At 47.7% G+C, this 14,654-nt stretch overlaps 1 protein-coding gene across 1 annotated transcript in view; it reads right to left on the reverse strand.

Annotated features, from left to right (window-relative positions):
- Positions 1-10,944: 10,944 nt before the first annotated feature.
- Positions 10,945-14,654, reverse strand: part of LOC121558081 (signal-induced proliferation-associated 1-like protein 2) — a 166,925-nt gene continuing 163,215 nt past the window's right edge. Inside the window, exon 13 of the mRNA XM_045227059.1 lies at positions 10,945-11,706. Coding sequence (XP_045082994.1) covers positions 11,560-11,706 — 147 coding nt within the window. The 3' untranslated portion in view covers positions 10,945-11,559. The remainder of the gene's footprint in view (positions 11,707-14,654) is intronic.

Below are 14,654 nucleotides of genomic sequence, written 5' to 3' on the forward strand. Positions count from 1 at the left end.
GACATTAAGTTGATACCTGGTGCAGATAGCAGACGTTAAGTTGAATCCTCTTGGTGCCTCGTGGTGCAGATAGCAGACATTAAGTTGATTCGTGGTGCAGATAGCAGACATTAAGTTGAATCCTCTTGGTGCCTCGTGGTGCAGATAGCAGACGTTAAGTTGAATCCTCTTGGTGCCTCGTGGTGCAGATAGCAGACATTAAGTTGAATCCTCTTGGTGCCTCCTGGTGCAGATAGCAGACATTAAGTTGAATCCTCTTGGTGCCTCGTGGTGCAGATAGCAGACATTAAGTTGAATCCTCTTGGTGCCTCCTGGTGCAGATAGCAGACCAAGTTGATACCTGGTGCAGACAGCAGACGTTAAGTTGAATCCTCTTGGTGCCTCGTGGTGCAGACAGCAGACATTAAGTTGAATCCTCTTGGTGCCTCGTGGTGCAGATAGCAGACATTAAGTTGAATCCTCTTGGTGCCTCGTGGTGCAGATAGCAGACATTAAGTTGAATCCTCTTGGTGCCTCGTGGTGCAGATAGCAGACATTAAGTTGAATCCTCTTGGTGCCTCGTGGTGCAGACAGCAGACATTAAGTTGAATCCTCTTGGTGCCTCGTGGTGCAGATAGCAGACATTAAGTTGAATCCTCTTGGTGCCTCGTGGTGCAGATAGCAGACATTAAGTTGAATCCTCTTGGTGCCTCGTGGTGCAGATAGCAGACATTAAGTTGAATCCTCTTGGTGCCTCGTGGTGCAGACAGCAGACATTAAGTTGAATCCTCTTGGTGCCTCGTGGTGCAGATAGCAGACATTAAGTTGAATCCTCTTGGTGCCTCGTGGTGCAGATAGCAGACATTAAGTTGAATCCTCTTGGTGCCTCGTGGTGCAGACAGCAGACATTAAGTTGAATCATCTTGGTGCCTCGTGGTGCAGATAGCAGACATTAAATTGAATCCTCTTGGTGCCTCGTGGTGCAGACAGCAGACATTAAGTTGAATCCTCTTGGTGCCTCGTGGTGCAGACAGCAGACGTTAAGTTGAATCCTCTTGGTGCCTCGTGGTGCAGATAGCAGACATTAAGTTGAATCCTCTTGGTGCCTCCTGGTGCAGATAGCAGACATTAAGTTGAATCCTCTTGGTGCCTCGTGGTGCAGATAGCAGACATTAAGTTGAATCCTCTTGGTGCCTCCTGGTGCAGATAGCAGACATCAAGTTGAACCCTGGTGCAGACAGCAGACATTAAGTTGAATCCTCTTGGTGCCTCGTGGTGCAGATAGCAGACATTAAGTTGAATCCTCTTGGTGCCTCGTGGTGCAGATAGCAGACATTAAGTTGAATCCTCTTGGTGCCTCGTGGTGCAGATAGCAGACATTAAGTTGAATCCTCTTGGTGCCTCGTGGTGCAGATAGCAGACATTAAGTTGAATCCTCTTGGTGCCTCGTGGTGCAGATAGCAGACATTAAGTTGAATCCTCTTGGTGCCTCGTGGTGCAGATAGCAGACATTAAGTTGAATCCTCTTGGTGCCTCGTGGTGCAGATAGCAGACATTAAGTTGAGTCCTCTTGGTGCCTCGTAGTGCAGACAGCAGACATTAAGTTGAATCCTCTTGGTGCCTCGTGGTGCAGATAGCAGACATTAAGTTGAATCCTCTTGGTGCCTCGGTGGTGCGATAGCAGACATTAAGTTGAATCCTCTTGGTGCCTCGTGGTGCAGATAGCAGACGTTAAGTTGAATCCTCTTGGTGCCTCGTGGTGCAGATAGCAGACGTTAAGTTGAATCCTCTTGGTGCCTGTGTGGTGCAGACAGCAGACATTAAGTTGAATCCTCTTGGTGCCTCGTGGTGCAGATAGCAGACGTTAAGTTGAATCCTCTTGGTGCCTCGTGGTGCAGATAGCAGACGTTAAGTTGAATCCTCTTGGTGCCTCGTGGTGCAGATAGCAGACGTTAAGTTGAATCCTCTTGGTGCCCTCGTGGTGCAGATATGCAGACGTTAAGTTGAATCCTCTTGGTGCCTCGTGGTGCAGATAGCAGACGTTAAGTTGAATCCTCTTGGTGCCTCGTGGTGCAGATAGCAGACATTAAGTTGAATCCTCTTGGTGCCCTCGTGGTGCAGATAGCAGACATTAAGTTGAATCCTCTTGGTGCCTCGTGGTGCAGATAGCAGACGTTAAGTTGAATCCTCTTGGTGCCTCGTGGTGCAGATAGCAGACATTAAGTTGAATCCTCTTGGTGCCTCGTGGTGCAGATAGCAGACATTAAGTTGAATCCTCTTGGTGCCTCGGTGGTGCAGATAGCAGACATTAAGTTGAATCCTCTTGGTGCCTCGTGGTGCAGACAGCAGACATTAGTTGAATCCTCTTGGTGCCTCGTGGTGCAGATAGCAGACGTTAAGTTGAATCCTCTTGGTGCCTCGTGGTGCAGATAGCAGACATTAAGTTGAATCCTCTTGGTGCCTCGTGGTGCAGATAGCAGACATTAAGTTGAATCCTCTTGGTGCCTCGTGGTGCAGATAGCAGACATTAAGTTGAATCCTCTTGGTGCCTCGTGGTGCAGATAGCAGACATTAAGTTGAATCCTCTTGGTGCCTCGTGGTGCAGATAGCAGACATTAAGTTGAATCCTCTTGGTGCCTCGTGGTGCAGATAGCAGACGTTAAGTTGAATCCTCTTGGTGCCTCGTGGTGCAGATAGCAGACGTTAAGTTGAATCCCTCTTGGTGCCTCGGCGTGGTGCAACAGACGTTAAGTTGAATCCCTCTTGGTGCCTCGTGGTGCAGATAGCAGACGTTAAGTTGAATCCTCTTGGTGCCTCGTGGTGCAATAGCAGCGTTAAGTTGAATCCTCTTGGTGCCTCGTGGTGCAGATAGCAGACGTTAAGTTGAATCCTCTTGGTGCCTCGTGGTGCAGATAGCAGACGTTAAGTTGAATCCTCTTGGTGCCTCGTGGTGCAGATAGCAGACGTTAAGTTGAATCCTCTTGGTGCCTCGTGGTGCAGATAGCAGACATTAAGTTGAATCCTCTTGGTGCCTCGTGGTGCAGATAGCAGACATTAAGTTGAATCCTCTTGGTGCCCTCGTGGTGCAGATAGCAGACATTAAGTTGAATCCTCTTGGTGCCTCGTGGTGCAGATAGCAGACGTTAGTTGAATCCTCTTGGTGCCTCGTGGTGCAGATAGCAGACATTAAGTTGAATCCTCTTGGTGCCTCGTGGTGCAGATAGCAGACATTAAGTTGAATCCTCTTGGTGCCTCGTGGTGCAGATAGCAGACGTTAAGTTGAATCCTCTTGGTGCCTCGTGGTGCAGATAGCAGACGTTAAGTTGAATCCTCTTGGTGCCTCGTGGTGCAGATAGCAGACGTTAAGTTGAATCCTCTTGGTGCCTCGTGGTGCAGATAGCAGACGTTAAGTTGAATCCTCTTGGTGCCTCGTGGTGCAGATAGCAGACGTTAAGTTGAATCCTCTTGGTGCCTCGTGGTGCAGATAGCAGACGTTAAGTTGAATCCTCTTGGTGCCTCGTGGTGCAGATAGCAGACGTTAAGTTGAATCCTCTTGGTGCCTCGTGGTGCAGATAGCAGACATTAAGTTGAATCCTCTTGGTGCCTCGTGGTGCAGATAGCAGACGTTAAGTTGAATCCTCTTGGTGCCTCGTGGTGCAGATAGCAGACGTTAAGTTGAATCCTCTTGGTGCCTCGTGGTGCAGATAGCAGACGTTAAGTTGAATCCTCTTGGTGCCTCGTGGTGCAGATAGCAGACGTTAAGTTGAATCCTCTTGGTGCCTCGTGGTGCAGATAGCAGACGCGTTAAGTTGAATCCTCTTGGTGCCTCGTGGTGCAGATAGCAGACGTTAAGTTGAATCCCTCTTGGTGCCTCGTGGTGCAGATAGCAGACGTTAAGTTGAATCCTCTTGGTGCCTCGTGGTGCAGATAGCAGACGTTAAGTTGAATCCCTCTTGGTGCCTCGTGGTGCAGATAGCAGACATTAAGTTGAATCCTCTTGGTGCCTCGTGGTGCAGATAGCAGACATTAAGTTGAATCCTCTTGGTGCCTCGTGGTGCAGATAGCAGACGTTAAGTTGAATCCTCTTGGTGCCTCGTGGTGCAGATAGCAGACGTTAAGTTGAATCCTCTTGGTGCCTCGTGGTGCAGATAGCAGACGTTAAGTTGAATCCTCTTGGTGCCCTCGTGGTGCAGATAGCAGACGTTAAGTTGAATCCTCTTGGTGCCTCGTGGTGCAGATAGCAGACGTTGGGTTGAATCCTCTTGGTGCCTCGTGGTGCAGATAGCAGACATTAAGTTGAATCCTCTTGGTGCCTCGTGGTGCAGATAGCAGACGTTAAGTTGAATCCTCTTGGTGCCTCGTGGTGCAGATAGCAGACGTTAAGTTGAATCCTCTTGGTGCCTCGTGGTGCAGATAGCAGACGTTAAGTTGAATCCTCTTGGTGCCTCGTGGTGCAGATAGCAGACATTAAGTTGAATCCCTCTTGGTGCCTCGTGGTGCAGATAGCAGACGTTAAGTTGAATCCTCTTGGTGCCTCGTGGTGCAGATAGCAGACATTAAGTTGAATCCTCTTGGTGCCTCGTGGTGCAGATAGCAGACGTTAAGTTGAATCCTCTTGGTGCCTCGTGGTGCAGATAGCAGACGTTAAGTTGAATCCTCTTGGTGCCTCGTGGTGCAGATAGCAGACGTTAAGTTGAATCCTCTTGGTGCCTCGTGGTGCAGATAGCAGACATTAAGTTGAATCCTCTTGGTGCCTCGTGGTGCAGATAGCAGACGTTAAGTTGAATCCTCTTGGTGCCTCGTGGTGCAGATAGCAGACGTTAAGTTGAATCCTCTTGGTGCCTCGTGGTGCAGATAGCAGACGTTCAAGTTGAATCCTCGCGTCCTCGTGGTGCAGATAGCAGGCGTTAGTTGAATCCTCTTGGTGCCTCGTGGTGCAGATAGCAGACGTTAAGTTGAATCCTCTTGGTGCCTCGTGGTGCAGATATGCAGACGTTAAGTTGAATCCTCTTGGTGCCTCGTGGTGCAGATAGCAGACGTTAAGTTGAATCCTCTTGGTGCCTCGTGGTGCAGATAGCAGACGTTAAGTTGAATCCTCTTGGTGCCTCGTGGTGCAGATAGCAGACGTTAAGTTGAATCCTCTTGGTGCCTCGTGGTGCAGATAGCAGACGTTAAGTTGAATCCTCTTGGTGCCTCGTGGTGCAGATAGCAGACATTAAGTTGAATCCTCTTGGTGCCTCGTGGGTGCAGATAGCAGACGTTAAAGTTGAATCCTCTTGGTGCCTCGTGGTGCAGATAGCAGACATTAAGTTGAATCCTCTTGGTGCCTCGTGGTGCAGATAGCAGACGTTAAGTTGAATCCTCTTGGTGCCTCGTGGTGCAGATAGCAGACATTAAGTTGAATCCCTCTTGGTGCCTCGTGGTGCAGATAGCAGACATTAGTTGAATCCTCTTGGTGCCTCGTGGTGCAGATAGCAGACGTTAAGTTGAATCCTCTTGGTGCCTCGTGGTGCAGATAGCAGACGTTAAGTTGAATCCTCTTGGTGCCTCGTGGTGCAGATAGCAGACGTTAGTTGAATCCTCTTGGTGCCTCGTGGTGCAGATAGCAGACGTTAAGTTGAATCCTCTTGGTGCCTCGTGGTGCAGATAGCAGACATTAAGTTGAATCCTCTTGGTGCCTCGTGGTGCAGATAGCAGACATTAAGTTGAATCCTCTTGGTGCCTCGTGGTGCAGATAGCAGACGTTAAGTTGAATCCTCTTGGTGCCTCGTGGTGCAGATAGCAGACATTAAGTTGAATCCTCTTGGTTGCCTCGTGGTGCAGATAGCAGACATTAAGTTGAATCCTCTTGGTGCCTCGTGGTGCAGATAGCAGGCGTTAAGTTGAATCCTCTTGGCCTCTGCATCAGACGTTTGATCTCTCCAGAACGATTTAACGTTGTTGAATCCTCTTGGTGCCTCGTGGTGCAGATAGCAGACGTTAAGTTGAATCCTCTTGGTGCCTCGTGGTGCAGATAGCAGACATTAGTTGAATCCTCTTGGTGCCTCGTGGTGCAGATAGCAGACGTTAAGTTGATTCCTCTTGGTGCCTCGTGGTGCAGATAGCAGACGTTAAGTTGAATCCTCTTGGTGCCTCGTGGTGCAGATAGCAGGCGTTAAGTTGATTCCTGTGCCTCGTGGTAGATAGCAGACGTTAAGTTGATTCCTCTTGGTGCCTCGTGGTGCAGATAGCAGACGTTAAGTTGATTCCTCTCTTGGTGCCTCGTGGTGCAGATAGCAGACGTTAAGTTGAATCCTCTTGGTGCCTCGTGGTGCAGATAGCAGCGTTAAGTTGATTCCTCTTGGTGCCTCGTGGTGCAGATAGCAGACGTTAAGTTGAATCCTCTTGGTGCCTGCGTGGTGCAGATAGCAGACATTAAGTTGAATCCTCTTGGTGCCTCGTGGTGCAGATAGCAGACATTAAGCTTGAATCCTCTTGGTGCCTCGTGGTGCAGATAGCAGACGTTAAGTTGAATCCTCTTGGTGCCTCGTGGTGCAGATAGCAGACGTTAAGTTGAATCCTCTTGGTGCCTCGTGGTGCAGATAGCAGACGTTAAGTTGAATCCTCTTGGTGCCTCGGTGGTGCAGATACGCTGAATCCCTTGGTGCCTCGTGGTGCAGATAGCAGACGTTAAGTTGAATCCTCTTGGTGCCTCGTGGTGCAGATAGCAGACGTTAAGTTGAATCCTCTTGGTGCCTCGTGGTGCAGATAGCAGACGTTAAGTTGAATCCTCTTGGTGCCTCGTGGTTGCAGATAGCAGACGTTAAGTTGAATCCTCTTGGTGCTCGTGGTGCAGATAGCAGACGTTAAGTTGATTCCTCTTGGTGCCTCGTGGTGCAGATAGCAGACGTTAAGTTGAATCCTCTTGGTGCCTCGTGGTGCAGATAGCAGACGTTAAGTTGAATCCTCTTGGTGCCTCGTGGTGCAGATAGCAGACGTTAAGTTGATTCCTCTTGGTGCCTCGTGGTGCAGATAGCAGACGTTAAGTTGATTCCTCTTGGTGCCTCGTGCGTGCAGATAGCAGACGTTAAGTTGAATCCTCTTGGTGCCTCGTGGTGCAGATAGCAGACGTTAAGTTGATTCCTCTTGGTGCCTCGTGGTGCAGATAGCAGACGTTAAGTTGATTCCTCTTGGTGCCTCGTGGTGCAGATAGCAGACATTAAGTTGAATCCTCTTGGTGCCTCGTGGTGCAGATAGCAGACGTTAAGTTGAATCCTCTTGGTGCCTCGTGGTGCAGATAGCAGACGTTAAGTTGAATCCTCTTGGTGCCTCGTGGTGCAGATAGCAGACGTTAAGTTGAATCCTCTTGGTGCCTCGTGGTGCAGATAGCAGACGTTAAGTTGAATCCTCTTGGTGCCTCGTGGTGCAGATAGCAGACGTTAAGTTGAATCCTCTTGGTGCCTCGTGGTGCAGATAGCAGACGTTAAGTTGAATCCTCTTGGTGCCTCGTGGTGCAGATAGCAGACGTTAAGTTGATTCCTCTTGGTGCCTCGTGGTGCAGATAGCAGACGTTAAGTTGAATCCTCTTGGTGCCTCGTGGTGCAGATAGCAGACGTTAAGTTGATTCCTCTTGGTGCCTCGTGGTGCAGATAGCAGGCGTTAAGTTGATTCCTCTTGGTGCCTCGTGGTGCAGATAGCAGACGTTAAGTTGATTCCTCTTGGTGCCTCGTGGTGCAGATAGCAGACGTTAAGTTGATTCCTCTTGGTGCCTCGTGGTGCAGATAGCAGACGTTAAGTTGATTCCTCTTGGTGCCTCGTGGTGCAGATAGCAGACGTTAAGTTGAATCCTCTTGGTGCCTCGTGGTGCAGATAGCAAGCGTTAAGTACCTTGGTTCCTCTACCTCTTATAGCGACGTTAAGTTGATTCCTCTTGGTGCCTCGTGGTGCAGATAGCAGACGTTAAGTTGATTCCTCTTGGTGCCTCGTGGTGCAGATAGCAGACGTTAAGTTGAATCCTCTTGGTGCCTCGTGGTGCAGATAGCAGACGTTAAGTTGATTCCTCTTGGTGCCTCGTGGTGCAGATAGCAGACGTTAAGTTGATTCCTCTTGGTGCCTCGTGGTGCAGATAGCAGACGTTAAGTTGATTCCTCTTGGTGCCTCGTGGTGCAGATAGCAGGCGTTAAGTTGATTCCTCTTGGTGCCTCCGTGGTGCAGATAGCAGGCGTTAAGTTGATTCCTCTTGGTGCCTCGTGGTGCAGATAGCAGGCGTTAAGTTGATTCCTCTTGGTGCCTCGTGGTGCAGATAGCAGACGTTAAGTTGATCCTCTTGGTGCCTCGTGGTGCAGATAGCAGACGTTCTGGCGTGTGCAGATAGCAGACGTTAAGTTGATTCCCTCTTGGTGCCTCGTGGTGCAGATAGCAGACGTTAAGTTGATTCCTCTTGGTGCCTCGTGGTGCAGATAGCAGACGTTAAGTTGATTCCTCTTGGTGCCTCGTGGTGCAGATAGCAGACGTTAAGTTGATTCCTCTTGGTGCCTCGTGGTGCAGATAGCAGACGTTAAGTTGAATCCTCTTGGTGCCTCGTGGTGCAGATAGCAGACGTTAAGTTGATTCCTCTTGGTGCCTCGTGGTGCAGATAGCAGACGTTAAGTTGATTCCTCTTGGTGCCTCGTGGTGCAGATAGCAGACGTTAAGTTGAATCCTCTTGGTGCCTCGTGGTGCAGATAGCAGACATTAACCTCTTAAGGATCGGACCCTTGTTTTCCATTTTTGCCTAAAATGACGTCCCCAAATCTAACTGCCTGTAGCTCAGGACCTGAAGCAAGGAAATGCATTTTCTTGATACCATTTGAAAGGAAACACTTTGAAGTTTGTGGAAATGTGAAATTAATGTAGGAGAATATAACACATTAGATCTGGTAAAAGATAATACAAAAAAAAAACATGTTTTTTCTATTATTCTTTTGTTCTATCATCTTTGAAATACAAGAAAAAGGCCACAAAATAACATTGCAGTTCAGGCGCAATTTAGATTTTGGCCACTAGATGGCAGCAGTGTGTGTGCAAAGTTTCAGATTGATCCAGTGAAGCATTGCAATACTGGACTATGTTGTATCAAGTCTGCCCAAATGTGCCGAATTGGTCAATTTATACATTTTCAAGTACGTAACTATAGACAACATACAGAAATGACATGGTAATACAAAATGTAAGTTTACACACTGTCAGGAATGTCATACATGATGGATCATTATACACTAACTTTCACACATCTAGATGGCCGGGCGGGGTGGGTGTGGAGCCAGAGACGGCAGGGGTTCAAACGGTAGAACCCAGTTCCTACATTTGAATATAAAAATTAATTTTATCAAACAAAACTATGCTACATTTTATCTCTGGGACCCTTAGAATGACAAATCAGAGCAAGATTACTGAATGTAAGTACATTATTTACCTTCAGAGGTGAATGTATCAAACCAGTTGCCGTGATACGTTTTCTGTTGTTGTGCACTCTCCTCAAACAATAGCATGGTATTTTTTCACTGTAATAGCTACTGTAAATTGGACAATGCAGTTAGATTAACAAGAATGTAAGCTTTCTGCCCATATAAGACATGTCTATGTCCTGGAAAGTTTGCTGTTACTTACAACAGTCATGCTAATCACATTAGCGCACGTTAGCTCAACCGTCCTGTATACGGGACACCGATCCCGTAGAGGTTAAGTTGAATCTGCTTGGTGCCTCGTGGTGGAGACAGTTGATTCCTGGTGCAGATAGCAGACATCCAGTTGAATCCTCTTGGTGTCTCGTGGTGCAGATCGACAGTACAGTACCACTTCATATTGTCTAGCTCCATTCCTTGCCCTCCTCCCATCTTCCCTCCCATCCAACACCACCTCATCGTCCTGGTCTCTGTATCCATAGAGATCAGAGAAAGGGAAAACCCTACAGACAGCTATGTGACATTGTCCGTTGTACAGTCCAGTATACTTTTGTGGTAGAGATCATTTACAGTAAAGTAGATCTAGGGTTCTATGGTTTTACATTTCAATACTGTAGGGGTCTCCCAAGGAGCCAGGCAGGGTCCCAGAAGAGGAAAGGTATTCCAGTGGAAATGGAGGGGCTTAAGGAGAGAGAGGAGAACAGAGGGGTTCCCTAGGGGACAGAAACAGAGGGGTTCCCCAGGGGACAGAGAGGTTCCCCAGGGGAAAGAAACAGAGGGGTTCCCCAGGGGACAGAGAGGTTCCCCAGGGGAAAGAAACAGAGGGGTTACCCAGGGGACAGAGAGGTTCCCAAGGGGAAAGAAACAGAGGGGTTCCCCAGGGGACAGAAACAGAGGGGTTCCCCAGGGGACAGAAACAGAGGGGTTCCCCAGGGGACAGAAACAGAGGGGTTCCCCAGGGGACAGAAACAGAGGGGTTCCCCAGGGACAGAAACAGAGGGGTTCCCCAGGGGACAGAGACAGAGGGGTTCCCCAGGGGACAGAGACAGAGGGGTTCCCCAGGGGACAGAGGGGTTCCCCAGGGGACAGAAACAGAGGGGTTCCCCAGGGGACAGAAACAGAGGGGTTCCCCAGGGGACAGAAACAGAGGGGTTCCCCAGGGGACAGAGACAGAGGGGTTCCCCAGGGGACAGAAACAGAGGGGTTACCCAGGGAACAGAGAGGTTCCCCAGGGGACAGAAACAGAGGGTTCCCCAGGGACAGAAACAGAGGGTTCCCCAGGGGACAGAAACAGAGGGGTTCCCCAGGGGACAGAGACAGAGGGGTTCCCCAGGGGACAGAAACAGAGGAGTTCCCCAGGGGACAGAAACAGAGGGGTTCCCCAGGGGACAGAGACAGAGGGGTTCCCCAGGGGACAGAGAGGTTCCCCAGGGGACAGAAACAGAGGGGTTCCCCAGGGGACAGAGACAGAGGGGTTCCCCAGGGGACAGAGACAGAGGGGTTCCCCAGGGGACAAAGACAGAGGGGTTCCCCAGGGGACAGAGAGGTTCCCCAGGGGAAAGAAACAGAGGGGTTCCCCAGGGGACAGAGAGGTTCCACAGGACAGGCTCTCCCACACAGCACAGGGTTTCCTTGAAGAGTTATGTTTTGTCCCTGGGCCCTTTAGCATGAGTTTGTAAAAACCGTCTGTCCATGTGGCATTTGAGAAGTCTAGTTGCCCCCCAGGGGCAGTAGAGGGTTCCATTGCCCCATGGGCAGTAGAGGGTTCCATTGCCCCAGGGGCAGTAGAGGGTTCCATTGCCCCAGGGGCAGTAGAGGGTTCCATTGCCCCAGGGGCAGTAGAGGGTTCCATTGCCCCAGGGGCAGTAGAGGGTTCCATTGCCCCAGGGGCAGTAGAGGGTTCCATTGCCCCAGGGGCAGTAGAGGGTTCCATTGCCCCAGGGGCAGTAGAGGGTTCCATTGCCCCATGGGCAGTAAGTATCTCTCAGTGCAGTAGTATCGCAGTAGTCCTCAGAGTTCTGTTGCCCTCCGGGGTAGTAACGTTTCATTGTTCCCCAGGAGCATTAGTAATCCAGTAACGTTTCATTGTTCCCCAGGAGCATTAGTAATCCAGTAACGTTTCATTGTTCCCCAGGAGCATTAGTAATCCAGTAGAGTTTCAGGGTTTCTTGTCGATAGTGTGGAAGAACCATTCAGTAAACTTCCTGAGCTGAGCGGCTGATGTCTGACTCTCCTCCTGCAGTCTCATGTTGTCTTGTCTCAGGTGCTGAACCTCCACCTGCAGCAACACCTTGTCCTCCTTCTCCTGGTAGAGAGAGAGAACATGTCATATTAACCCTGACCTCTGAACCCTAACCTCCACCTGCAGCAACACCTTGTCCTCCTTCTCCTGAGGAGGAGATCAACACACAGTCAACACTCAACATTACACTCGATGTTCGCTTATATAGTCAGCCAGGACTCAGCCCTGTTATATAGTCAGCCAGGACTCAGCCCTGTTATATAGTCAGCCAGGACTATGGTCCCGGGGATCGAACCCACTACCTTGGCGTTACAAGCGCCATGCTCTACCAGCTGAGCTACAGAGGACCAAGGTTGGCTTGGTTACACCATTACACTATGACACCATGACACCATTACACCGTTAGACCGTCAGACCATTAGACCATTACACCGTAACACCGTTACACCGTTACACCGTTAGACCGTTAGACCGTCAGACCGTCAGACCATTAGACCATTACACCATTACACCATTACACCATTACACCATTACACCATTACACCATTACACCATGACACCATTACACTATTACACCATTACACCATTGCACCATTACACCATGACACCATGACACCATTACACCATTACACCATAACACCATTACACCGTCAGACCATTAGACCATTAGACCATTACACCATTACACCATTACACCATTACACCATTACACCATTACACCATTACACCATTAGACCATTACACCATTAGACCATTACACCATTAGACCATTAGACCATTAGACCATTACACCATAACACCATTACACCGTCAGCCCATTAGACCATTAGACCATTACACCATTACACCATTACACCATTACACCATAACACCATTACACCATTACACCATTAGACCATTACACCATTACACCATCAGACCATTACACCATAACACAATTACACCATTACACCATGACACCATGACACCATGACACCATTACACCATAACACCATTACACCGTCAGACCATTAGACCATTAGACCATTACACCATTACACCATTACACCATTAGACCATTAGACCATTACACCATCAGACCATTACACCATTACACCATAACACCATTAGACCATTACACCATAACACCATTCACCATTACCCATACACCATACACCATACACCATTACCCCATCACCATTCCGTCAGACCATTAGACCATTAGACCATTACACCATTACACCATTACACCATTAGACCATTAGACCATTACACCATCAGACCATTACACCATTACACCATAACACCATTAGACCATTACACCATTACACCATTACACCATTACACCATTACACTATTGGACCATTACACCATTAGACCATTACACCGTTACACCGTTACACCATTAGACCATTACACCATTACACCATTACACCATTAGACCATTACACCATTAGACCATTAGACCATTACACCATTAGACCATTAGACCATTACACCATTACACCATCAGACCATTACACCATTACACCATTACACCATTACACCATTACACCATCAGACCATTACACCATTACACCATCAGACCATTACACCATTAGACCATAACACCATTACACCATTAGACCATTACACCATTAGACCATTACACCATTACACCATTACACGATCAGACCATTACACCATTACACCATTACACCATTACACCATCAGACCATTACACAATTACACCATCAGACCATTAGACCATAACACCATTACACCATTAGACCATTACACCATTACACCATTACACCATTACACCGTCAGACCATTAGACCATTACACCATTACACCATTACACCATTACACCATTACACCATTAGACCATTACACATTACACCATTAGACTATTACAACATTCCACCATTCCACCATTACACCATTACACCATTAGACCATTACACCAGTACAACATCACACCATTACACCATTACACCGTCAGACCATTAGATCATTACACCATTACACCATTACACCATTACACAATTACACCATTACACCATTAGACCATTACACCATTCGACTATTACAACATTCCACCATTACACCATTACAACATCACACCATTACACCATTACACCATTACACCATTACACTATTAGACAATTACACCATTACACCATTAGACCATTACACCATTACACCATTACACCATTAGACCATTACACCATTACACCATCAGACCATTACACCATTAAACCATTACACCATTACACCATTAGACCATTACACCATTACACCATTAGACCATTACACCATTACACCATTAGACCATTACACCATTAGACCATTACACCATTACACCATTACACCATTACACCATTAGACCATTAGACCATTACACCATTACACCATTATACCATCACAACATTACACCATAACACCATTACACCATTAGACCATTACACCATTACAACATTACACCATTATACCATTGGACCATTACACCATCACACCATTGCACCATTACACCATTACAACATTACACCATTATACCATTGGACCATTACACCATCACACCATTGCACCATTACACCATTACACCATAACACCATTACACCATTACACCATTACACCATTACACCATAACACCATTACACCATTACACCATTACACCATTAGACCATTAGACCATTATACCATCACACCATTACAACATTACACCATTATACCATTACACCATTACACCATTACACCATTACACCATTACACCATTACAACATTACACCATTACACCATTACACCATTATACCATAACACCATTACAACATTATACCATTAGACCATTACACCATTACAACATTACACCATTACACCATTACACCATTACACCATTACACCATTACACCATTACACCATAACACCATAACACCATTACACCATTACACCATTACACCGTTACACCATTACACCATTATACCATAACACCATTACCCCATTAGACCATTACACCATAACACCATTACACCATTACACCATGACACCATAAC

Source organism: Coregonus clupeaformis, chromosome 18, assembly GCF_020615455.1.
Source record: "Coregonus clupeaformis isolate EN_2021a chromosome 18, ASM2061545v1, whole genome shotgun sequence".
Lineage (NCBI taxonomy): Eukaryota > Metazoa > Chordata > Actinopteri > Salmoniformes > Salmonidae > Coregonus > Coregonus clupeaformis.